We start from the raw sequence: 27,337 nt of genomic DNA, 5'->3' as shown, positions 1-27,337 counted from the left end.
TAGTAATGGAAAGGCAAACTGACACCCCACTGCTCATTCAGATCAGTAAGATACACAAACCAGAAACTTCCTGTATAGTGAAAGGGCTTGGATGAATGTGGAGCATAAAGCCTGTCCTCCACTCGCTGGTCATAAATTGGATATTGCAAACATGGGGAAAAACAATTTTTTGAGACCCTTAGATTTTGCTACACATAACTGTAATTTTACACGAGTGAAAGATCTGTGGCTGCGCTATGCTCTGACTGAATTTGCTTCTGTGCGTATTGCTTTTTTTGTCCAGGCGTCACTCTCCCTATCGCACACTGGAGCCAGTGCGTCCTCCAGTGGTACCAAATGACTATGTACCTAGCCCAACACGTAATATGGCTCCCTCGCAACAGAGCCCTGTTAGAACAGCTTCTGTGAATCAGAGGAATCGTACGTACAGGTATTCAGTCTATTCCTGCACAGAATGTGGTTGGCCTAATACAGTAAGCTATACAAGATACACTGGTGTGATTAAAATCAAACCCAGACCCTATAATAGAAGCTCACTAATTTACATTATTGACTGGGGAACCAATTGTGCACTGAGAAATGGACACAATTAAAACAAGAATATTCCATCACAAAATTTACTTGTTTTTCCCACAGTTAGATTTTAATTTTGTAAGTTATAGTACTTCATAATGTACTAGTAAAATTGTGTAGTAGAAACAGTCTTAGTAACACGGATCTTGCAACATCATTCTATTTAGTCTTTACAAAGATTTGGGGAGATTATTTTTTGTGTGTGAATTATGAGGTGTGCTGATTGGAGGATTACAAATTAGTGAGGTTTGCTTGTGCTTCATAATAAGTGAAGTTTTTGGAAAATAGAAGTTCTTGAGAATTCAGGATGAACAGTACTAAACAGTTCTGTAAAAATGTTATAATCATGACATATAAATGAGGAAACCACTAGCTTTGAACCCAGAGATGGAACAAAGTTATGATGTACTACAGAAGATAGTTACCCTTTCACTGGCCACTAGAAGACTTCATCAGGCCTAGGAATTGTCAGAGGTATAAGATGCCACCTGAGAGCTAAATTTTTCTCTTGAAATGTTCAATTGTTCTTGAAAAACATTTTAAGGAGGCTGGCCAAGTAGTTTTATACCATATCTATTCTAAACACAAGAAAATTTGACTTTTCTGAATTCTGGAAATGTTGATAGATTTCACCGCTCTATCTCCAATGATACTTAATGTAGATGCATATACAGTAGAATCTTGATAAACTGCATGCTTTATATAACGTATACAAAAATGGGCTGTCTCTCTCCACTCAGCAAAGATTTAATAGTATTGTAATGGTCGTGTAAATTAGCTTTTCAAAATGCCATATATGCTTGTTAGATTACTAGTGCCAAATGAATGATCATGGTTGATTAAAACTAAAATCTGATGTGGAAAATTATTCAGTTCTTTGTTTTTCCCAGTCATTAGTGTGAAGTAGCAAGTTACTACTGTAGGGTTTTTATGTATTTTCCCTATGGACCAGAATATTAATGTATTGGTGATTTTGGTTTCTTTAGCAGCAGTGGGAGTAGTGGAGGGAGCCACCCAAGTAGTCGGAGCAGCAGTCGAGAGAACAGTGGAAGTGGAAGTGTGGGTGTACCTATTGCTGTTCCCACTCCATCTCCTCCTAGTGTCTATCCAGGTAAATAGGAATCTCACCTTCCTCTCTTTCTGTCCAAGTCCTAATATTTGAATTTATTTACTATTGAGATAAGGAGTCTGGCAAACACCAGGAGAATTTTTCAAACCAAATTTTCCGGAATCATACAAACTTTGACATTTTTTTGGAGCTAATAATTAAAATGTGGATAAACTGATATCCCCTGAGTGTGGAAATGTTTGTTATACTGGTATTTGCCTGCATGTCAATTGGTTTTATGTCAATTGGTTAATCAAAACTATTGATTCATTTAAACCAGCTGAGACAGGAGCTCTTTGTCTAGACTTTTAGATGGGACTAGATAGGATAAAGTAAGTGTTCCAAGAAAACAGTATCTCTCTTGGTTCTTTTAACCAGATAAATGGTCTTTCATTTGCTTTCTGCTCATGCGGGCATTTAGAAGCTTAGATTTATTTAAAAAAAAAAAAAAAAAAAAAAGGCAAGGACACAGTAAAGTAAATCTTCAGTATACTCATGAAAGCAGAGCAGATTATCATGGAACAGGCAGTCTGTCAAACAAACACTTGGGTTCACAGAAAATAGGAAGTGGTGTTTGTACTACCTCTTCTTTTGCTCATGTAGTGTTGAGGATTTTCTGTATGCTTCTTTCTTTTGTCTTCTCAATGAAATGAAGGAAAAAACTGTATTTGGCATAAATTGTGTTATGAAAAGTTATTTTTCTGTACCAAAAATTGCTATGGGAAACTGATGGTTTCCCTTTGCTATATGTTTAATTTTGTATGAAAGCTACAGCGTGCTATGCTACAGATCGGAGAGTAACTAACAAAGGGGGGAAAGCAGTCTAATTTCTTAAAGTAATGACTTTCATTGAGAAGTACAGAAATTGGTTTCTAAGTCAGATTTTTTCGATCTAGGTATCCTTATTTGCTGCATATATGGGAATGCTCCATTAACATAAGCTTCATTTTTTTCTCATCCCCTCTTTTTGTGCTAGAATGTTTAATGTTTACTGAATATCTAACACTGAATTGTCAGAAGGCTTTTCTAATCCTTGCTAACCTGATCTCCTTATTAACTTCGCCTCTTCCTCCTCTTTTCACATAGCCCCTGCTGGCTCAGCTAGCACTTCTCCCCTTCCTGCTACCTCTGCATCTATCCCTGCCCCTCTTGCTCCTGCTACTGCCCCCTCCGCTGCCCCTGATGCTGCTGCTGCTGCAGGAGCCCAGCCCCTTGCTGATGGCTTCACTTCTCCAACTCCCCCTGCTGTTTCTTCCACTCCCTCTGCAGGTGAGTCTGTGCTCCATTTCATAGACAGGTGAACCAAGAGGTGAACACAATCTGAGGCTTTTCAGAGATCCTTAGGAATCATTGATTTTTATGTTTTTTTCCTCGTTTGGTTTTGTTGTATATGGGTTTTGTCAGGAAACGCCTGTTCTTCCAGAAGATTGAGTACTACTCCTGTAAACAACTACTATGTTGTATGTTTGGGCAGTCTGGATAATGTGAGCTCTCAGAGAAACATGTGTAGGATAAAGGCAGCAATTCTTTTGACCTCTAGTAATTATTTTTCTTCAAATGTTGGATTCAGAATGATGCCTCTAATGAAGTGTGTGATGTGGATGGTTTTGTGTGACCTTACTCCATGAGGTGTTTTGGGCCAATATCTCTCCTTTCCATGAGTTGTTGCAAAAGAGGCATCCGTTTTTGGTTCATTACCTAGAGACATGGACGTTTTAATACACAAATTGATGAGTCACTTTCTGTCAACAGACTTTTTGTTCAATAGGTGATGTACAATGCATATATTCAAGCTTGCTTTCTTAACATTTATAAAGTCTCTCTGCGTTTTTCATTTTTCTTAGTTGGTGAAGTTGCAACATATGGTATTTACTAAATATGTCAGACTATGCCTTTTGTTTGATTGATTTGAATGTTGTATCATTATGTAAAGATCGGTTTCATATATATAAAAATGGCTTACATGTTTTTGCAGTAGCTGATTGTAATGGGTTCTGCTTCTGTTCACAGGGCTGTGTTAGTTTGGATGTTTAATAACTTTGATCTACATTTAGGCTTATTTAGAAATTACATTTGTAAAGTGCCAGAAAATATTCTTTAAGTAGTGTTTAGTTAAAGAATTAAATTAAACATTTATAAATATTTTCTAATCTCATATATAAGAATTCTTGTAATAACTCGAGAGGCACCTGAGCTGTGATGAATCTCAGTGGCAACAAATCCTCATGACGTTTAAAGTAATTGCTCAGTTAGAAGATGAGATTGATCAGCCAGAAGTTGGATTGATTTTCAGGTTTTGATGCTCTGGTGTGTAAAAAATATTACAGGTCTTAAACAACACTGCTTGTGGATTTTTGATAAAACAATCAGAATTAAATAGAAGTGAAAACTGAAGTCCTGTAATAAAAATGTAGATTATCTGATATTTTAAAAGAATTTGTTAAGAAAAATAAGAGGTGCCCATTTTTTCAGTGTGTTAGCCTAGTGTTCAGATGACTTCAGTATTCAGATGACTGAAATAAGATGCATGAGGATAATAGTTTTATGTTTTGCAGGGTTGTGATTTTCCCCAGCCTGAAGAAACCTATTGCTTTTACCATTATAGGGATGAAAAGGCTAGTAGAAAAGCCACTAATTTTATGAAATAAAACCTATTCTATGTGACTGACTTTGAGCATATTTATTCCTTAAATAAAAAAGTTCATTGTTATAAATGTACAATCCTGTAAGTGAAACATGAATCCAATAATTGAATCTCCAGTCTCCCCATTTACTTTACATCTCTTCTGTATTTTCACTTGGATGCAGATAACAGAGTTAGTGTTGATAAAGTAAATAACATGTTGTGACATTTTGACCAAACCAATCCAGATGTGCTAAAAACACACATGGCTGATGCCAAGATAGCCAGACAGAAGGGCAGATTCTTAATGGATAAAATTCAGGCATCCTGTCTTCAATTAATTCCACCTACTAGCAGCATCCCTCTCCAACCACTAGTGACTCCACCCATTCTCTTCCTTTAGGCTTCTGGACAGTTCTGTAAATTACTTATTGTTTCCTAATAGGCTTAACAAGAACCTTTATGGTCTCATCACTTCCCTGTTAACTTAAAGCTTTCATTCTCTGAGTGAAATTGCACCCTAATGTTTCTAATATACAAAAAAGCTTTAAACAAAGAGTTCATCAATCAGAGTGACCGATTCAAAAAAATGAGAGAACACCAATGAGGAGGACAGAAATCCACTGGGCTGAGGTGTTTAGAGGGCAGGCCCTTGGGTTTTTTACAATCATGAGATTCACCTATAATGTTGTGGGGGGAACCATAGAAACTGAAAACTATCTGGTTTACTTCATTGTGCTTCAGAGCTTTATTTATATGTAAACACATGATATCAACATCATGGGTTTATGATTGGTTCAAGTGTGAAGACAATGTGATTCAAGTTAAAGTGCTAGTCTTCAAGTTGTGATTTCTGTAGTGTAGTTTAAGGTAAACACACATTATTTACTAGATGCCTGAATCATTTGATATAGAAATTGTATGTGTTGTAATGTTAACATTGATTGGAATAAAGTGGTAGCTTTTAAGGGGTGAGTCAATTAACAATTTTCTAGAACATTGTGCTGGATTCCCTTTCTTCTGCCCAAGATGTTTGTTCTTTTCCATTCTCCAGAAATAATCCTCCACACATTTCCTGAGAGCTGTGGCTGCAATGCAGCTCATATGCCTCGTTCTTTAGACATAGAATATAATATAACATCTTTGTGGTTCCTCAAAATGACTTCCAATTGAATTAGTGGGTACCTTGTGAATGATTTGGACACTTGGCTAGCTAACAATACAATAAAGCATCTCTACCTGATTTGTGAATGAAATTCTAGTTCAATTTGAAAAAGACCTCCACTCATGAATATACATTTATTATGAAGCATCATATAATCTTACTAACTGGAAACAGTGGCCTCCAATTCTAATATTTTAAAGCTAACATTCTTCATTTTTTTATTTGGTTTTCCTGGTGGTGCTAAATATAGCAGTTGAGCAAGAGTTATTTTTCCTTCTGTCAGTATTATCTGATGTTCAGAGTTTAGTCGATCTGGCAACTGAACTGGCTGAATGCTCTTAAGATGCAGACTTGCTGTTTAAAAAAAAAAAAAAAAAAAAAATTCAATCCTTAGGATAAGTCTTGAAAGTTGGTGTAAAAAGCCAGATTTCCATCTTTTCTCTTTGCTAACACATCTTTCTCTCTAATCCAGGCCACCCTGTTCAGTTCTATAGCATGAACAGACCTGCATCTCGGCATATACCCCCAACGGTAGGGGGTTCTTTGCCATACAGGCGCCCTCCTTCCATCACTTCACAAACGAGCCTTCAGAGCCAGATGAACGGAGGACCTTTTCATAGCCAGAACCCAGGTAAGAGGGTTACTTCAGTATGTCCATTCCAAAATACCAAAGTGTTAGCTCATAACTTCAAAGCTGTGAAGTCTATTTGATATTACACTGTTTCCACAGTAGATTTTGTGTGCTGCCTTAGGTGATTTCTAATACAGTATTGGTAGCCCTAATAAGGCTATTGTCCACATACAGGGTGTTCAGTGTCCATTAATGCAAAGAACCTAGAATAATTTTTTATTTATTTATTTTTAATTGACGTGAGTTTAGGTCTCATAAAAGTGTCTGACTTGACAAGACATTGTGGATAGGCACTACATGCAATCCCTATTACACAGCTTAACCAGTGAATTTCATTCTTGATCTGCAGTACCACTGTTATTCCAACCCTGTTGTGGGTTGAATGTTTGGTTTTTCATGAACTATTTGAACCCTGATTCCCCATTACTACAGCCCAGAGACTTGTATGTTTCTCTCCTGAATAATGGTCAGTCCAGGAGATGAGCTTTCTTATGGGAGTGTATTTTATCAGGGTCAGGATGTCATTGGTCCTAGATGAGGCAGCTAGGAGGAGCTCTGCCAGAAGTCAAGCTTCGTATATGATTTTAGTCTAACTGGTGACCCTTTCTCTAAATGAAGAAGGTTGAATTCTTATCTGCTCAGTTTTGAGCCTTAAGAAAAAAAAGATGTGTTCTGTATCTGAGTAGGAAAGTGCTGACCATTCATATAACCAGACTTCTTGCCCACATTTCTGATTAGAGATGAAAGTGCTGCAACAGTAATGGAGATTAGAGGATGTTTGGTTTCAGAACAGGTTTCCCTTTAGATAGAAGATGTAGAGAGATTCAATAGGAATGTTTGAAGATTCCTGATTTGCAAAGTTCTTATATTGTAAGCTAGATAGAAAGTTAACATGCAAGTGGTGCAATGCTATTGTCTACAGTTTTAAATTGTATACTTGGAATTATGCTCAGATTCCAGCATCTGGTCTAGGGGATTTGTTCAAACTCAAACATATCATTTTATCTCTATCTTCTAGCTAGTCTCAAAGAGACATTTATTTGACTCCAGGAGGAGGAGGAGAGAAGGTGGTGGTGGGTGGGAGGTGAAGAGGCATGACTAAACTATTCTAGCTGCATGAGTTATGGCATTTGTAATGTACTTTTACATGCATGTTGAAGGGTGAAGAGGATATGGGGAGAAGGTATAGGAAATAGTGTCACATACAACTAAAAATAAATGCCTTCAGGATTACCTTTGAAGTAAAGACAATTTTCAGTATATCCAGAGAGTTCTTGACCATTCTTCTGTATTTCTGTTTTTAATGAAAGATCCTTTGGCAGGTCCCACTATCCTGTATCGCAGAAGATGCCAAATATTTTGTAAATAAATTATGTAACCATAATTCAGTCTGTTTACACCCCCCCCGCCCACCAAAAAAAAAAAAAAAAAAAAAAAGAAGAAATGATTAACAGGGTTATTCACTTGAACTGTAAATCACAAAGAAAGTATTTCTGTGGCAGGGACATTTGTCACAGCATAAATAAGGAGCTGTAGCAGAAGACTTCTTTTAAATCAATGTCTTGGCAGAATGTGGAATTTCAGTTCTATTCAGGAAGGAAGAGGGAGGGGGAGATTAAGGCAGGATCTGTAATCTGGACTCCCCAGGAAGGGAAGAGGAATTCTTGGACTCATAAAATTAGAATCCATGAGTGGGGCATATGACGAGTGGGGGCTGTGGTCTCCAGTGGGAGAAGGAGGAAGCATTGGCAGGATGAGGGATCATAGCTACTGCTTGGCCCTGGTGGGGTGGTGGGGGAAAACAGATCTTTAAAGTTTGGGGAACCAGTGGAGGGAGGAGGAGGAAAGGACTCTTGGGGTGGGGAGGTGAAGGAAGGGCCCTTGGGGTTTATCAGGATAAAAGAACCAGGGGAATGCCAATGCAGGTTCATCCCGTTTCATGCGTGGCATTTTTTTTGCAAAGAAACCAGTACTGTTTTTTCTCATATTGTGTGGATTTTTGCAGGGCATATTGATTCATTCTTCCCCTCCTCCCAGCAATGCTTTAGGCATGAATGTTTGTTTTCTTTTTGGATAGCATTGGGGCTATTTAACTTTTATGCTACAGTGGTGAGGCTGTTTTTGGAAGGCTGTGGGGCTGTAAGCATGTCTTTATGCGTTTTATATAAATGTGTCTAAAACTGGGTTTTGAAGAACTACCCATTGCAAATTACTGACTCTCCTTTGACAATTGCCTTGACAATCATCAGTCTTGGGTTGAGTGTACTACAGAATCTTCTAGAAAACAGTGGTTTCAGGCTTGGTAGAACAGTACTGAAGTCCTTGGCTTCATCTCTGTCAATAGTATGTTAAGGTAGATGCCAGCATAGAAGCCCTGCCTAAGCAGCTTTGGGACTCCAGCTCAGCATCAGTTTCTTGGCACTGGAGGTCAAATAAACAGGAGAGGCATGGTGCCGATGGGACCCTGATCCGATTCCTGGTTGGTGAAAATGGGGAGACAGCATGTCCTAATGGGTAGAATATAGGATTGGGTTTCAGGAGACCCAGGTTCTATTTCTGGCCCTGCCACTGCCTGCTGGGTGATCTTGGACAAGTCACTTCCACTTTATGGGCCTCAGTTTTCCCATCTGTCAAATGGGAAATATAACTGTCCACCTTTGTAGAGTAGTTTGAGATGTAATGATGAAAAGTGCTATATAAGAGCTATGTACTATTATAAGGGAGATGTGCGTGGTTCATAACTTGGCATGAATCTTCTTGATGCTGAGGACTGTTGAGATTTCAGCATGGACCTCTGCTATTGCTCCCTTCAACACTGGAAAGAATGGAGATTCAGTGCAAGCTATGCCTTCAACACTAGTGCCACCAGTTCTGTCTGTGATTGATCCTAGCACAGATCCTTTCCTGTTGTGTGGGTGCTATGTAGGTGTATGGGTGCTGGATGATATTGGTGGTCTGTGATATACATGAGGTTAGACTACCTGATCTCGTGGTCTATTCTGCACCTAGTCTATAATTCTGATACCCTGGCTCCCTTAGGCCTTTTTATTATCATCCTAGCTTGACTAGGTCAGAGCACAGCAAGGATCCTTGAGCTGGACCAATATCTACTTCATCTATGCCCTGTTTCTGATGTCTTTCTGACTGATGGAAACCTTTTGGACTACTATCCTCCTTCTGTCACCTTGGCTTCCAAACAAGTGTCAACTCAGTCTGAAGGATTTGTAAGAGAGGTTGTGTGTGATATGACTGATAAGCTACCTCCGTCTTTATCTTATTCTGAGTTGGACATGGACTGTGCATCAGTTGCTTCCTGTCTTTGTGATGTGAAGAGGTTTTTGGGACATCTTGCTGAGGATTTAGACCTAAAACTTACCGTGGTACAAAAGAAAGTCCACAGGATTTAAGATATTCTGCAGCCCAAACAGCCAGGATGTGTGAAGATTCTTATAAGCAAGATTACCTGAAAGTCCAATATGGTACAAAAAGTCTGAAATTCAATTGGAGTTGAATGGCTAAGTCCCTTAGGCTTCTGTGAAAATCCCAGCCTGAATTACTAGCTTTCCCCAATCACCTAAGATGAAGATAGTCTGAACAAAACATATACAAGACTTTTTTTTAGTTGATGGGAGGACAGCAATTCTATTTTGCAGCAGCCTTTGAGGTTCTAAAATATTTCATTTTTCATTCAAACAAAATCAAAATCTTTCACATGTTTTTGTGAAAATGGAATCGGTGGTGGGAGCTTGTGTGTATCACACTCTCTATAGTCTGGTGGTTATGGTAATGGCCTGGAATGTGAGAGTCCCTGTGTCAGGTCCTTATTCTGTGTATTTTAGAGCCAAGTTTTTTATCCCAGATCTTTCCAGGGTTTCATGATTACATGAAAAAAACAGATAAATTATCCTGGTGCAGCATATAAATAAATTAATGAATATTATTCCTATTGATATTAAGCATTTATACAGTATTAGCATATACAGGCTACAACTAGGTTGGGCCGCATTATGCTAAATGCTGTACAAACACAGAATAAATGACTGCTTGTGCCCCAAAGAACTTACAGACTAAAGACAAGATGCAGTAGGTGGATGAGACAAACAAGCAAAGATGTTCTGTTGGTGTCTACATGACCACTTTACTTTTGGTTCTAACTGTCACTGTGCAGTGTAAGCTAAATGTACAGTCACTATCTGTAACCCCCTGGATGACCATGGAGCACCTTTTGACAATAATTTATTTTTTATTAGTGTGTTCCACGTGGACGATCCCAGTTCTTGCCTCCAAAGAATTAAGGTCAAAGTGTGAACAAAGGAAATTAAAAAGATTCTGATTTACTAAAACTGCAGCTGGTCTTTTAAAAGATTGTAATCTACATTAAATATGCTATTGTATGATTACAAACATCAGAAGAAGAAAGCTCAGTTAAAATGTCTATACCCAAAACTTGAACAGCATGGCTAAATAAGACTGGGCATTTCAAAGAAGTCTAAGGAAGTTCTGTTGAATTTCTGTAGGAGTGGGTACCTCACTCCCTTGTCCTTCTTTGAAAATCCCAGCCTAAAACTTTTCTTGATTGCTGCAGTTATAGTGTAAGGGATAAAATCTTCCCTGGTGTTCCTTGGTTTAAGTCAGTGGCATTATAACTAGACTGAATCTGGGTCAATGTATTTATTCTTATAAAGACTATATGAACAATATAATCTATAGTCAAATCCAAAGTGGTTTTATTTTTTTCAGTTTAAGTAGTGAGATAAACTGATAACCTGATTTGTGTGGTAGGTTCTGACAGAAAAAGGAAAGCTGTGTATTGGCATAATTTTTCCACGTAGATCAGGCCTATGATAATGACAGGATAGTAGCGAGACTGACAGAAGAAATGCATGATGCTTCTGAAAACAGTTATAGAAATAGACAATTCAAAGGAAATTCTGCAGCATGAACTTCAAATGCCTTATAGTTCACTTCACTGTTAAAAATGATGCAAATGAATTCTGAGAAATTACTAAATCAGACTTGGCAGAGCAAAAGTATAGTTTGTTACCACCAGTGGGTGTTGCCTGAAGTCTAGTTATCCTCCTACAAGTTCAGCAAACTGCACTGATGTTAAAAATGTACATTTGTTTTCATGCCTTTGGAGATAATTGAATTCTTTTTAATGTTGAGTAATGAGATAATTATTCCAATAAACTTTTACACTTAAATATCAGTGTTTTTTTGCTGTATTAAGGTGACATTAAAACATTGCATAGAAAGAGTCGTCCTCTCTCCTGAATCAAATATAGTTGGAAAAATCTGCCAGCCTGGAATCAAGAATGATACCTGTCTCTTCCCTGTGGAAGACAAATGTTTTGCATAGTGTCTCATTACTCTCCTGATTACTAGTTTCCTAATTATTGCCAAATTCCATCTCTTCAAGAGAAAGACAACAGGCATTTTCCACTATGCAGGTAAGTATTACACAGCACAAACAAGAATATACCTAACTTTATAGAAAACTGGCTGACATTAACATTGTCTAGCTGCAAATTTATCTATTTGTGTAATATAAAGAGAGCTCCAAACACATTGTACTAACAAACCAGCTGTTTTAGGAGTTGCCCTGAAAGAGAGCCAGGGGAGGGAGCCTCCCAACACACCAGGATAAGGTTCTGTTATTTTTATAGCATCAAAAGTGCGCTGTTTGTTTTACAGACCAGATCCTTGATCCAAAGAACTTGTAGTCTAAATAAACAACATATAGGAGAAGGATAAAGCAAATGGTTGATGTTTAACAGACTTCTTGTTAGTTCCACTATTGTTTTAATCACCAATTGGTGATGATGTTGCAGGAGGGCTATGATTCCTAGGCCTTGTGGAGAGGTAGCGTTTTGAGGAGGGGACGGAAGCGTGGTCGGGGAGCCCAGCAGGAGAAGGTGCATAATGAGAGGAAAGCTCAAAAGGAAAGATCATATAGATTGGACAAGACAAAGTGGTATAGGAACAGAGTAGAGAGATAGGGAAGAGAAATAAGCACAGGCCTTTGAAGAAGTGAAGAAACTTAAATTTGATGTGGATAATTTTTGTGGAAGGCATTTTGGACCTGCTAAAGGGTGTTAAGGTGAGCCAGGAAGGCCAAATAGAAGGAGGCTGTATTTTTTGACACGAGAGATGATCAGCTCTTGGACAAGAGGTTTGGTAGCATGCCTGGAGAGGAATAGACTGACTTTGAACATGTTACAGTGATGATAAAGAAGATTTTATGACTCCTTCATTGTGGGAAAGAAGGAAAATTGAGTAAAAGATAGCACCTACTTTACAATCATTTCGCTCATGACTGAAATGCAGCTGGTTCTGGGATTGCAACACTGATGCTTAGTAGAATCACAGAAGATTAGGGTTGAAAGAGACATCAGGAGGTCATGTAGTCCATAATTAACTATGTCATCTTGTTTACCCTTTTAAATAGTGGCATAACATTAGCTTTCTTCCAGTCTTCTGGAATTATCCCAGTGTTCCAAGACTTATTGAAAATCAACATTCATGGTTTGGCAAGCTTCTTGGCTGTCTGTCTTAAAACTCTTGGATGCAAGTTATCTAGATGTATGGATTTTAAAATATGTAACTTTAGTTGTTGCTGTTTAGTATCCTCCTGAGATACTAGTGGAATGGAAAGAGTGTTATCATATGATGGGACTGCGTCATCTGTTTTTTCCCAAATATAGAAAATAAATATGTATTGAAAATTTTGCTACCTTTTCTGCAATATTATTGATAATTCCTACCATTTTTACCTAGTAATGGACTAATACCTCTCTCAGGATTCTTTTTGTTCCTAATGTATTTAAAAAGCCTCCTCCTTACTGGTCATAGAGTTCTCCTTGTGTATCTTTGCTTCCCTTATAAATTTTCTACAGTTCCTAGCTTCTGGTTTTTATTTGTTACTATCAACTGCCCCTTTCTTCTGTTTATTCTCTCCCTCAATTTTTATAGCTGCCTTCACTTCTCCTCTAAACCAGGTTGGTTTTTTAACCAGTATGGTCTTCTTCCTTGATTGTGGCTTTTTGGGCATCTAGTAAAGTGTTCTTGAATGTTTCCCAATTAGCATTCACATTATTTCTTTTTAAATTCTTTCTCTTAGCTGATGTGTATATGCCCAATGGCCTTTGATGGGATGTTAGATAGGGTGGGTTCTGAGTTATAACAGAGAATTCTTTCTGGGTGTCTGGCTGGTGAGTCTTGCCCACACGCTCAGGGTTTAGCTGATTGCTGTGTTTGGAGTCAGAAAGGAATTTTCTCCCAAGGCAGATTGGCATAGGCATAGGCCTTGGGGGGTTTTCGCATGCGGCACGGGTCACTTATTGGTGGATTTTCTGTACCTTAAAGTCTTTGAACCATTATTTGAGGACTTCAGTAACTCAGTCTATTACTCAGCTTATAGGGGTCTATTTATAGGAGTGGATGGGTGAGGTTCTGTGGCCTGCCTTGTGCAGGTCAGACTAGATGATCATAATGGTCCCTTCTGACCTTAAAGTCCATGAGTCTATGATTTGGCAATGATTATTTTTAGCTTTCTGAAATTTTCTCTTTTAAAGGGCCATGTATAGATGTTCCTGGTTTCAACTTCATTCTGTTTGCATATTATAAATGTGGTCAAGTTGTTATAACTGGTACCTAAGCTGTCATTAAAGAGGAGCTGATCACAGAAATAAAAATTGTCAAGATTAGTGTTATGAAGTATCACAAGATCTCTAATGATCACAAATAGCCAGGACCCTTAACATCTCCAGTAAAAGATGTGGATTGACAAGTCATAGCTACCCTTTCAAAATCTTAACGAACTGATTTTAAATAAATGTTTCAGAATAAACGTGTAAACAGCTTATATTAAAGAATAATGCCAAGTTTCTTTACAAAACAATGAAAAATTCTCTTAATACCATCTTACTTTTAAAACTCTACTGTTTCCTGGCCAGGTAATTTGCTTGAGAGACTTTTAAAGTTAGGATCTAGACCCCCTGAATATAAAAGTTTGAGAGAAGTACTGAAGGCTCCTTCATCTTCCAAATGTATGCAGTTTAACACAAGTGAATTGCTTGTTTCCTGAGGTTGTTTGGATAGTATCTAGATAAATCCCTTCTGGTAAAGAATGTATGGGTACAATTCCTTAGGAGCTATTTAAAAAAGTATCTTCATGTTCTCTCTTGTTTTAATTCCCTAAATATTATGTTAGAGATACAAGGTGGGTGAGGTAATGTCTTTTATTGGACCAATTTCCATTGGTGAAAGAGACAGAGCTCTTCTTTAGGTCTTCTTCAACTCTCTGTAAGCTCGGAAGCTTGTCTTTCACCAAGAGAACTAGTTCCAATAGAAGAAAATACCTCACCCACCATGTTTCTCTAATGTCCTCAGACCAACATGGTTACATAGTTATCCCAACACTGTAAATGTTGATCAAAAAGGAAAAACTCTCATGAATTTTGTTAGAGCTGTTCATAAGGTTTTATATTCCACGATAATAAAAATACAGTTTAAAAGAAGTCAGTGTCTTCATGGTATGAGCTCTTAAACTGAGTTTTGGTGTTATGAAAAGGAGCTGGCGTGGGAGTTTTAAAATAGAGCTCTGTGAGAGAACTAAAACTTGCTACAAGTGATATTTATATTCTTAAAGCTGTTCTTAGCTCCCACCCCCTTTTTTTTGGATGTCATCCTTTTTGTCACACCTCCTTTGACAGGTTTGCTGTAGTGCCTGAATGGTGGATATGTGCACTTTCCAGTTTATTTAATTTCTAATTTATTTTTCTTTTTTACTCCTCTGCTGCAGTATCCCTTGCTCCTCCTCCTCCTTCCATTCTACAGGTAACTCCACAGTTACCATTAATGGGATTTGTGGCCAGAGTCCAAGAAAATAGTAAGTTTGCTTCTTCCTTGTGCTATGATTGGGCATTGGGTATGGCCTTTGTTTTGTGTGTGGAAAAACTTCAGCTGTAGGCAGCCAGAATTCTCCTTTCTACTGTTTGGCTTTGTTTGGTGAATTTAAAATAAAACAGGAGAAAACCAAACAAGATGAAAAATATTTGTCAAGGGAATCTGATCCTCTTCCACAACTTAGTGTATCTCTGTTCCTAAATTCTAGTGTTAGGTCCCCATGAAACTAGTTAGGAAGCTTTTGAATAGAGACCATTACTTTAATCTGCTTCTGTAGTTCTAGAAAGAGTTTCATGCTGATCTTGCTGCTTATTTTTAGTTTCAGATACCCCCCCTCCTCCTCCACCTGTAGATGAGCCAGTCTTTGAGGAGTCCCCCCCTCCACCTCCTCCCCCAGAAGATTATGAAGAGGAGGAGGCAGCTGTGGTGGAGTACAGTGATCCTTATGCTGAAGAGGATCCTCCATGGGCACCACGGACCTACTTAGAAAAGGGTAGGTTTAAGAAGAGAGATGGTGGTATCTTCAGTGCTACAGCCAAAAACCCTCACTTCAGAATGTACATGTATTAAATAAGAATCTTTTGATAGATCTGTTGCTTGCTTTGGATAATCAAAATTAATCTGCGATTCCTGAAGAGGTCACTTTGTGACCTTCCTGTCAGTCCAGGTAATTAGCAGTCTTTCTAGAGATTTGCTCTGGCTAGGGAATTGATCCCTTCAGTTGAATCACGTGGTTTTTCATTCAAACACATTCTCTAGGATGCCACAATGTATCTATTAGTAACAGTTATTGCTATGTAGGACAAGTTTCTTGCACATTGTTTTATTAACACAATACTAAATGTTAAGAGTACACTACTGTGTGGTATCTCAGCTGGTTTCTCCCCTCTGCTGATTGTACTGGAGATGGTGCCTGTAAAGTACATTCTGCAAGGTTATCAGAAACATAGGACAGGGAAGGGACTTCCTTGGTCATTAAGTCCTGTCCCCTGCTTTCACGGGCAACCATCATATAATCCTGTTAATAAATTTATCAAGCACATTCTTAAAACTACATTAAGGTTGCCTATACCTATTACTCCATTGTAAGGCTGTTCTAGAATATCACTTCTCATTGTTAGAAACCTTCTTCTAATTTGCAGCCTAAATTTATTCATGGCCAATTATACTCATTTGTTTTTGTACCAACATTGTCCTTTTGCTTAAATAGCTTTTCTTTCTCATTCCTGTCCCTGGACATGTTTGGGTCACAGTAAGATGCTGTAGTTAAGGCTGCAACTGGCTTTCCAGAATAACTCCAGTTTTAACCTCTCTTTGATCCCTTAAAAGAAGAGACCTGTCTGAAATGTTGCATGTTACTTTGACAGAGACATGTTTAGGAAAAGTTTCAGGTTTAAGTAAAGTGTATTTGAGAAGTGGGACTTCGGAAAGCAAGTACCAGCCAAGCTCCTTGTGCTACATAGCTGGCATGAACCCTATACCCAGACTTAGAAGTCTGTCCAGAGCAAGTCCTTTCAAGCTGTGCTGGCTTTGTCAGAGTAGTTGCCTTCTTCCTTGAGATAGCTTCTGTATTTTCCCCCCAAGTAGTATGCAATCCCAACTTTCCTCAGGACTGCTGGATTTCATGAACCTCTAGAAAACTGTGCCCCTCTCTCAGCAACAAATGTTCAGAAATGAGGTTATAAAAGGGTCACCTGGTGTCAGCCAAACAAAGTCCTTCCATTCTTCTTTGAGTACTTGCTCATGTCCATTCCATGCTATGGTATATGTGCGCGCCACATGCACTGGTGTCTGAGATTTTTTTCCTCAGTGGTATCCATAGGGCCAGCTCTAGCACCCTCTGCAGTGGTGTGTGTATGCGTCAGTATAAGGGCACTGCAGGCCCTCTCACCTTCCCAGTTCCTTCTTACCACCAGTGATGGTGCTGGAAGGTCCTTGACTTGGCAAGTCTTTAACCAGTAGTTTTTCATGTAGTAATGTAAAGAGTTGTTACTCAAGTTTATTTAGTTAGAATTAGTAGTTTGTGTGACTTGTTCACGGGGATTTAGCTCCAGGGATGGAGCATGCCTCAGTCCCCAGGCTTTAAACCATGCACGTCTTGTAAAAAGCCCATTCTGGTAAATGACTCTCACCAGAGCTACTTGAAGTGCCTGGGTGAGACCCACATTCAAGACAAATGCAGGACCGCACACAAAAAAGGACTGGGACATCAGGCTAAGAGCACTCCTGATGGAGTCAGCCCTCAGATGGGTTTCTGAGCCAGGCTGCTCGGACTCAGTGCCCAGTACATTGGTGTCTACCTGAAGCACTCCCCCGGCACCAAGTTCATCCCAGCAACGGCCACATTCCCTGGCGCTGAAGAAGTGGCACAAGAAGTTGCATGCTGGGAGAGGGCACCCCCTGGCACCTAAAAAGGACAGATTGGGAGCAGGGGATCTGCTGAGACTGGCGGTGGGCTGCCCAACTTCCCTGGAACTCAGGTTGGCTCACAGCTCCCAGTCTACGTCGGGACCCACCTCTAACTCGGACAGCGGCAAGAGCCCCAGCACTTTACAGTGCTATCCACGCCCAAGGCTTGCAAGTGGCCAAGGACCTGCTTTCGCTCCCAATGCCGCCTACTCCTCAGGAGGATAGATCCTTGGGTCGAGACCCGCTGTTGGGCTGTCCATGATGGGTTCCCTGCACAGGTCCATGGTGCTGTTTACCGATGCCCCGACAGTGGTTGCTAGTCCCGCGCATGTCCCTGGGACATCACTGCCTTCAGCTGAACTCCTGTTACTGCTTTCTGGACCCTCAGTACTGATCACCGGTGCCTTGACATAGAGCACCAGGGTCTTGGCACCAATCCCTAGATTCGAGGCGTCAGCCTCTGGAGCGCTATTCCCAGTCGCCAGAACATCGGCATTTTACTGTCCCAAGGTTGCGCCATCTCCAGTCTGTCTCGGGGACATCTGAGAGACACTCAATGACAGTGTCATGTCCACCCCCAGATTCAGACTCAGAACTAGACTAAGCGGGGGGGGCTTCAGGGATCCCCCCAGATGAAGCTATTTCAGCTACAGGGGAACGGTCAGTCGCCCACTCCTCCTCTACTGGCTTCTTTGTCATCATCACCTGATGAGGCAATAACAGGGCCCGTCTGCCACAGTCCTACAGACAATTATAGGGCACACCGAGAGCTGCTCAAGAGCATAGCAGTGAATCTAGGCTTGGAGGCAGAGTAGCTGAAGGAACCAGCTGACTCGCTCTTTGGTATTCTGGCAGCAGCAGCCCCTTCCAGAGTGGCCCTTCCCGTCCACAAGGGAGTTATCAAGTTGGTCAAGGCCCTATGGCAAAACTCCTCTTCTCTGCTCTCTACATCTAAAGGGGCAGAGAAAAAATACTGTGTGCCTGCTAAGGAGTTTGAGTATCTCTACTCCCACCTGTCTCTGGGGTCGTTGGTTGTGTCAGTAGCCAATGAGAGAGAGAGACAAGAGCAGTGAAGCTCAACCCCTAAAAATAAGGAGGCAAAAAAGATGGACTTTTTGTGTGAAAAATATATTCAACCACGAGTCTCCAACTCCGCATATTGAACCAGCAAGCTTTGCTGGGGACATATGACTTTAATGTTGGCATTCCATGGCCAAATTTGCTGACTCCTTGCCCCAGGAGTCTAAGCAGGTGTTTCTGGCCATTCTGGGGGAGGGCGAATCAGTGGCCTTGGCTTCCCTCCGAGCAGCCTCTGATGCGGCAGACTTGGTGGCCACAACAATGGCATCAGCGGTGTTGATGCGAAGAGCCTCATGGCTGCAGTCATTGGGCCTATCAGCGGAGGGCCAACAGTCCATCCGGGACCTCCCCTTCGATGGCGCATGTCTATTCTCCAACCAACAGACACCAGGCTGCACAGCCTTAAGGACTCTAGAGCCACACTCTGCTCCTTAGGGCTATATACCCCACCGGCTTCCAGAAAGCATTTCAGGCCCCAGCAACAACAGTGGTTTGTGGGCCAGGCTAGGGGTGAGCCCTATAAGAGCCGTCAGGGTTAACCTACCACCGCTTGCCCCAATCAAGCTCAGGCTGTTATCCACCAAGTGGCAGGCAGGCCTTTTGAGGGAGTGCCTGGGGGCGACCTAGCAGTCTTGACCCAGGATCCAACCCCATCTTTCTTTTCAAAACACCTCTTCTCCTTCCTCTCTGCATGGGTGGCTATAACATCAGACAAGTGGGTTCTAAATACAGTCGCAGTGGGGTACACTCTTCAATTCATTGATTCTTCCTTACCAATCCTTATCCGTCTTCTAGGACCCTTCTCATGAACAGCTCTTCGTCCAGGAGGGTCAAGCCCTTCTGTGGGTAGGGGCTGTAAAGGAAGTTCCCCTACACCTGAGAGGAAAAGGGTTTTATTCCCATTAATTTCTAATCCCGAAAGCCAAAGGAGGCCTGCAACCCCATACTGGACTGCGTCGACTCAAAAATATCTGAAGAAACTGAGGTTCTGTGTGGTTTCACTAGTCTCCATCACTCCTTCCCTGGATTTGGGTGACTGGTACTCTGCCCTTGACCTGAAGGACACATACCTCCATATCTCCATATTCCATGATCACAGGTATTTTTTTGTGCTTCATAGTGGGGCACAACCACTACTAATTTATGGCCCTCCCATTTGGCCTATTGACTGCACCAAGGGTATTCACAAAATGCCTGGTGGTGCCCATGGCCCACCTCAGATGTTGAGGGATATAGATCTACTCTTATCTCGTCGACTGACTCAAGGGCTGCTTCGAAGCTCAGGTCCGGCACAATATCACGGTACTACGGGCAACCTGCCAAAATCTGGGCCTGCTGGTAAAGGAGCAGAAATCGACATTAGAACCTGTGCAAAAGAGAGTTTATCGGGGCAGTCCTAGACTCTATCCGGGCCAGAGTGTTCCTACCTCATGTCAGATGTTAAGCCTCGTCAGACCTGATCTTCCAGGTCACTATCCACCTCCTCACTACAGTGAAGGTTTGTCTCAGGTTGCTGGGTCACATGGCAACATGTATCTACGTGGTGCAATATGCAAGACTCTGCCTCAGACCACTTCACATGTGGCTTGCGGCAGTCTACTCCCCCGTGAGAGACAGCCTGGACATGGTCCTCACAATCCCCCCCTGGGTACTTTCCACATTGACTTGGTGGACAATCCCTGCGCACATGACAGTGGGGGTTCCCTTTGCAGCCCAATGCTTTCCTTGGTGTTGGATACACTGGACCTAGGATGGAGGACCACCTTGGCCCACTCAAGATCCAGGGTCTCTTGTCCTTGGAGGATCTAAAGTTGTACATAAACATCAGAGAGTTCAGGGCAATCTGCCTGGCCTACTGGGCCCCTCTTTGAGCCCATGGCATCCTGCTCTCTTCTCCACTTGTCTTGGAAAGTCGCCTTCCTGATGGCAATTACATCAGCGAAGCATGTCTCCAAAATCAAGGCTCTAACATCGGCACCTCCCTATATTGTATTCTTCAAAGTTAAGGTTCAGCTGCGACCTCACCCTGTGTTTCTACCAAAAGTAGTGTCACATTTTCATGTCAAGCAAGACATCTTCCTACCAGTGTTCTTCCTGAAACCCCCAGCTGTAGTGAGGAAAGATGCCTACACACCATGGATGTCAAGTGAGCACTAGTTTTCTATATAGAAATAACTAAGCCCTTCTGCAAATCCACACAACTCTTTATTGCAGTGGCCATGCAAATGTCTACCAGTCTTGTTGCAGAGGATTTCCTCTTGGATCACCTCCTGTATCCGTATTTGCTACAAACAGGCAAAAGTCACATGTCCTGCCTTTCTGATAGCCCACTTGACAAGAGCACAGGCTTCTTCAGTTGCTTTTTCTAGCCCAGGTCCCAATACTGGACATTTGCAGGGCTGCAACCTGGTTTTCGGTTCACACCTTCACATTCTGCTATGCCATCACGCAACAAGCTTGAGACTATATAGGGTTTGGCAAGGTGGTATTGCAATTGGCACGTCTGTGAACTCCTGCCCCATTTCCAGAGGTATTGCTTGTGAGTCACCTAGCATGGAATGGACATGAACAAGCACTCAAAGAAGAAAAGACCATCACTAACCTTCTTTAACTGTTGTTCTTCAAGATGTTTGCTCATGTCCATTCCGTGACCCACCCTCCTTTCCCTCTGTCAAGAAGGAACTGAGGTGGATGGGAGGGGGCTGGCAACACCCTTATACTGACACATACATGTGCACTGCAGAGGATGCTAGAGTCAGGCCTACGGATACCACTGAGGGAAAAATCTCCTGCACTGGTGCATCTGGTGTGCACACACACCCTAGCATGGAATGGACATGAGCAACACATCTCGAAGAGCAACAGTTACAGAAGGTTAGTAGCAGTCTTTTCTTTGTTTAGCTGTATGTATAAGAACTTTCTCTTGATGGCTGTATGGATTTCAGGGGATTTTATCCAGAACTCCCCATATGGTGGTTAGATTGTAGTAAAGTTAGTAAGTGATGGGCAGCTTGTGCTCTTCCACACACAGTTTTTGTCTGCACCATGGAGATTGGATATTTTTGTTGTTGGCTGACCAGACCTCCAAAGACAAGGGCAGATTTAAGTAGTCAGTGCACATTCTGCTTGTTGGTTCTGTCTGGGGGATTTTGCTAAGTGTGAAAGAGCTTAGCTTTTTCCTCTCCTACATTTTCGAGAAGACATCTGCTTCCATGGTTCCTAGTACAGTGTGTGGCACTGCTGTGGGGGCAACAATGACTTACATTAGAATGTCCATGTTAAGTTATTTTGGCTGCTGTCAAAATTTAGGTGATGACAAGCATCAGAAAGGTAATGGTGACTTTCAAATGCTAATATCTCTGCCAAACTTGAATGGAAATTCATGGGACAAAGAAAAGGCACTTCCCTGCACGCAGAGTTTGTTCTTGCTAGATTTTGAAGACCTCCTGGAAGCAATGAACTTAGAGTTTCTCACAAAAATAGTTTTAAGAATCTCATAATGAAAAGGATATGGTTGGTGTGTGTGTATCCTAAATTCTATCTTTATCAGGTGTCTTCTTTGGGAATTTTAATGAGTTATACTAAATTTCTGAAACAGGCTAAAAAATGGTTAATATAGAGTAGGGAAATGTCACTGCAGTGCACGGAAAAGTGAAAATTACTGCAAGTGAAAATGTTTCCTCGAGAAATCTTGATTCCGGTTGTGAAACGGCAGTGTGCCTATAAATAAATAAATTAAAGAATGATATAAAATGTAGCACAGCAAAACAGCAAGGCTTCCCAACTGTGATAGTGAATGTTAGACATTTCAACAGCATTCACACTAAACCAAGAGAAAAAATTCATGCATGCAAGAAAAATAAAATCCAGTACAGTAGCTGGGGAAAAAAAATAAGATTGTGAAGAAGCAACCTCTGTCAGTCCCAGCCAAAAGAAAACAATCATGCCACTCCCAGCGTGTGAAGCAGTGTGCAAAACTGCTGTCTCTCTTCCTACCTAGCTGTCATAAGTGTGTGGTTCATGAAACATCCAGACTTTCCCAGCAGGCTGAGACAACTTGTCAGACAAAATGTCTGATTTATAGGATATTTGCATGCATTGCTACACCTACTGACCTTTCCATGGGTCTAATTGACATTTTTCTATTGATGCACATAGATTCTTTTGTTTGATAAACATTGTTTCAGTTTATTCTTGTCAGGAAGACTTATTTCCATGAGGGAGGGCAGGAAAAAAAAGCCGCTGGTACAAAGCGTTACTATCACAGTGGAGTGTCTGGAGTGTGGATGCTGATTAATGACCTTGGTGCACTTGACATGGAGTGATCAGCTTTTTCTGGAAGGTTGACTCTCTCCACTGCACTTTCTTCTGGGAGATTAGATGGCATGTTTTCTTCTGGCTAGGTCACTTCTATAAGTCTTCACCCTTGCTGACCAGATTATTGCTTCCTTAACATTTGCTTCTTGCTTCATTCCATGGGTAATATTAAGGGCATTCAGCATTCATTCTTTTTTGTTTGTTTGTTTGCTTACATTTCTTATGCTGTGATGCATTTTCTGTTAGGTGAAGCTTACAGCTTTATTACTGTGTTCATCAGGAACAGTGAGTCCCAAGGATTTTCTGAGAAGAGCTTTCCACGTGTGAGACTTCTCACCTTCTTTGGCTGTTATGGTATTTTGTAACTCTTAATAAACTTCTAGAGAGCAATCTCAGTTGGGCAAACCTATTGTTTTCAGTGCGGTTGCCCAGGCTTAACAGGGAGCACTCACTGAATATTTTTGTGATGGATAAACCTACATGAAACCCAACTCAACTTTCACATCCCAGGGTGAGGTCACAGTGCCAGCTTTTAGGGGAGAAAAAGCTTTTTACATATGAATGGAGCAAATTTGATATGGATATCAGTGTAGCAGGTTTGCACAGGGCCCCTTCTTTGCTGCTCAGGTCCTTTGTGCCCACAAACCACTTGCAGACATCAGCTTTGTGCTCCCACCAGCGCGCTTATTTACAGCTATTACCCACAATCATCTATCCATGCACAGTCCGGCCGAACAGCCCCAGGGGCCTCACTGCTCCAGTCACTGATTAAAGGAGCTCACCATCTTCCTGCGGCTTCTCTCTTTGCCGGCTGCTTGCCCCTGTCCCGCATTGTCTTCCTGGGAGCCTTTATGGTGCCTGGCTAACGAGCCTGGCAGCTGCCCCTCATCAGCCCACTCTGTGCAGGGTTTACTCAGCCTGTTCCAATTCCTTCCAGTTAGGACACCAGTGGCAGGGGCTGAATCAGCCTAGTTTCTCCCAGCATCCCGTTACACAGAGTCCTAATGATCATGGCTCCCCGTGATGCCATCTTAGTCATTCATTGTGAACATTTGGGCACCAGCTAGTTAAATATTTGCAAAGCTGAGCAGTTCCTGGTTGAACGACTGATATCCTCAGTTAGGTTGAAAGGATCCATGTAGGCAGCACTAGACAGACAAAAGCTAAAGAAATCAAATGGATAAACTCAAGGTGGCAGCAAGATGACTTAGTTATTCTGGCTGATTAAGTGGTCTAAAACATACTCCCATAACAATCTCATTGCACTATTGATCTCCTCTTGCCAAAGAGCACCAAACTTCAGCAGCCTTCAGAGTGGGTCTTCCAAATCTCCTCTGAAAAGTAATGTCAGGATTATGCACATTCCCGTATGGAACAGGGTAAAGGGGGAACACCTGGTTTGTCAACCATTTCCCTTGTGAAAGGAATTTCTGATTCTTCCCTCCTCCCACTCCTATTAGCTTTTGCAGCAGCTACAGGGAGGTTCAGCTTTCTTTTGCTTCACAATGGCAGCAGCCAGGCGGGCCCTCCAGCACTTATTCTCAGATACCATAGTAGGGGTGGAGTTTCATTTTGATTTGATCACGCGTCTTTTGGGGGATCCCTAACCCCCTCTTCCATCAGTGTTTTTGTTGGGCAAGTTTTTAGAGCGTTCCAACAACCCTTAAACTCTACACTCAGTCTGTGATGCAGTACGAGGAGAGCTTTAGGAGGAGTAGGAGAACTGGAGACTCTGTAACTGACTCTGGCTCTGAATGACCGGGTTGAGGGTGAGGAAGATTGAATTTTGAAGCCTTCCTAGTTTTGAACAGATGAATATGTAAGAGGTGGCTTAGGCTTGTTAGTAAAGAAAAGTTTGGTGCTCTTTGGCAAGAGGAGATCAATAGTGCAATGAGATTGTTATGGGAGTATGTTTTAGACCACTTAATCAGCCAGAATAACTAAACTTGAAATGACTGTAAAGGTGGATCTGGTGTGGAGAGAGGGGGAGTGCCCAAAGGGGCAAAAAATTGTGAATGTCGCCATTTATCTTATAAAGGAGAACCAAATATTGTGATAAATATAAAGCCTTACAGAAAGTGCAGGATTGCAACCCAAAACCTATCCATGTATTACTTTATTGTCTGTTGAAGAATATAATTCAACCAGTTCTCTTCTTCTGCTCACTTCCTTCCTCCCCCGCCCCCTGGCAAAAGGAATGATATTGTTCTGATGTGTTTCCCCCTCAAGCTTTAATGGCCAGAAATGTTCCCTTATCAGCACAGCTGGGCCCAATAACCTCACTAGTTCTCAGATGATGACTGTTATGCATTAAGTTCAGGACAGCCCTTCACCTGCTAGGCAGTGTGCTCAGGTTTTAGGCTAAGCAGCCCATCAGACATTGTGATGCTTCAGACAGCAGTCTTGGATGCACTGTTTTAGCTTCTCGGGGCAGGGAGGAGAAAGCAGTTGAGTGCTGAAAAGAAAAATGTGACTGTCACACAGCAAAGTTGTACAATCAGCATTCAATAGATGCAGCGGTCTGTTTCCTCTGTTCTGAGAGATTTCCGGTTCCAGTGGTGTTCCTCATTTTAAGTATAGGAAATGTGTCTCAAATCAGTTGAATCTTTCAAAATGGCATTAATGTTAAGTGTGACGACTGTACTATTAATAAAGGAAGCTTTCTACCTATGAAATAAACCCCACAAACCAAACTCCAGGAAAATGAGTAACCATTCTTTTTAAATAGGAAGTTTTTCTCTTACTTTACTAAGGGAAAGGGAAGTCTTGATTCATCATTCTTTGAACCCTTAAGCTCCTAATTGTTCCTTGCACATGAAAAATTTCTACTTGTCATAATCATATCCTGATTCCCCTGCTTGCTTGGTTGGAGGCTGCGAGTGGGGAATCTGGAGTTTGGGATGTGTGAAATGCTTATAAGCAGTGATGCAGGTATACACTGGATTGCAGTTGTTAGTAGAGGAAAAGAGGCTGAGATTGGATTTTGTGGTCTGGTAACAGGAGTGTCTTTGATTAAATTGCTTAAAATTTTTACAATTCTTCATGGAAAGCTGCTGGTATCTCATGAAGTGCATAAGACAACTATTGCCATGGAAGTGGTTTTTGCACATATCAGTAGTTTTCATGGCTATAATGCGCTGAATCCTGTTGAAGAATTACTGTGGATCACATCAGTGTGTTGTACTACATATTTATCTATTAGAGGGTGTATATATGGAGACTAATCCATTAAAATTTTGTTTAGAAGATGTTAGCATTCATATGCAGTAACAGATTTCTAAACTTTAAATGGTACAATAACTGCGTTCACAAGACTGCGATGCTTTATCTGTCCTTTATGTCTTGTGTTGATAAGAAAGAGTCTTGAAACTACCAAACTATAGCATTAGCTGTTTTTTTGGAAGGAAATTGTATTCATACTGAAAATGTATCTCGCCAGAAGAAACAAGAATGCTTCAGTCCACTTTTAATCTCTGACTTTTATGGGCCTGTGAACAAGAACGCTTGAAAGCAGCAGCAATACATGTGTAAAGATTCCAGCAGGCAGTACATGTGCAGATTTGGGATTCACAAGGTAAATGATGTTGGGAGAAAAAGGGGTGAGTACTGGAAATATTAAAATAAAAGAGGATGAGGGAAAGAAATGCCATGGTGTTAGTGCATTCTTTTAAGTGCTTATATACAAATGCTAGCAGTCTAAATACTAAAATGGGTGAACTTGAGTGCCTTCTATCAAATGAGGATATTGATACAATAGGTATCACAGAAACTTGATGGAATGAGGATAATCAATGGGACATTGTAATACCAGGGTACAAAATGTATCGGAAGGACAGAATAGGTTGTACTGGTGGGGGAGTGGCACTTTTTGTGAAAGAAAGCATAGAGTCAAATGAAATAAAAATCTTAAATGAACCTAACTGTGCCATAGAATCTCTATGGATAGTAATTCCATGCTTGAATAATAAGAATAAAGCAGTAGGGATATACTAGTGACCACCTGACCAGGATGGTGATAGTGACTGTGAAATGCTCAGGGAGATTAGAGAGGCTATAAAATAAAAAACCTCAATAATAATGGGGGATTTCAACTACTCCCCATATTGACTGGGTGCATGTCACCTCAAGACAGGATGCAGAGAGAAAGTTTCTTGACACCTTAAATGACCACTTCTTGGAGCAGCTAATCCTGGAACCCACAAGAGGAGAGGCAATTCTTGATTTAGTCCTAAGTGGAGCACAGGATTTGGTCCAATGGTGAATATAGCTGAACTGCTTGGTAATAGTGACCATAACATAATAAAATATAATATCCTGGGGTGGGGTGGGGGGGAAGAAACACCAAAGCAGAACAGCATGATAGTATTTAATTTCAGAAAAGGGAACTACACAAAAATGAGGAAGTTAGTTAAGCAGAAATTAAAAGGTACAGTGTCAAAAGTGAAATCCCTGCAAGCTTCATGGAAGCTTTTTAAAATATATCCTCAAATTAAAAAACATAGTAAGAGGACCAAAAAAGTGCCA

The 27,337-nt window shown here is 41.0% G+C and overlaps 1 protein-coding gene across 7 annotated transcripts in view; it reads left to right on the top strand.

Annotated features, from left to right (window-relative positions):
* ABI2 (abl interactor 2) overlaps window positions 1-27,337 on the top strand; it is a 118,939-nt gene that overhangs the window by 72,417 nt on the left and 19,185 nt on the right. For 2 of the 7 annotated variants that reach the window (XM_067548873.1, XM_067548872.1), the window contains 6 exons: window positions 284-430; window positions 1,560-1,684; window positions 2,768-2,950; window positions 5,942-6,100; window positions 14,904-14,990; window positions 15,327-15,500. In XM_067548873.1, coding sequence (XP_067404974.1) covers window positions 284-430; window positions 1,560-1,684; window positions 2,768-2,950; window positions 5,942-6,100; window positions 14,904-14,990; window positions 15,327-15,500 — 875 coding nt within the window. The remainder of the gene's footprint in view (window positions 1-283; window positions 431-1,559; window positions 1,685-2,767; window positions 2,951-5,941; window positions 6,101-14,903; window positions 14,991-15,326; window positions 15,501-27,337) is intronic. The other 5 variants (XM_067548875.1, XM_067548874.1, XM_067548876.1 and 2 more) reach the window with 3 other exon arrangements.

This window comes from Emydura macquarii, unplaced genomic scaffold (assembly GCF_026122565.2).
Source record: "Emydura macquarii macquarii isolate MOO-44397 ecotype Brisbane River unplaced genomic scaffold, CSIRO-AGI_Emac_v2 contig_1253, whole genome shotgun sequence".
NCBI classification, from domain to species: domain Eukaryota; kingdom Metazoa; phylum Chordata; order Testudines; family Chelidae; genus Emydura; species Emydura macquarii.
Note: the sequence above shows the minus strand (reverse complement) of the source record. Positions and strands in the feature narration are given on the sequence as shown.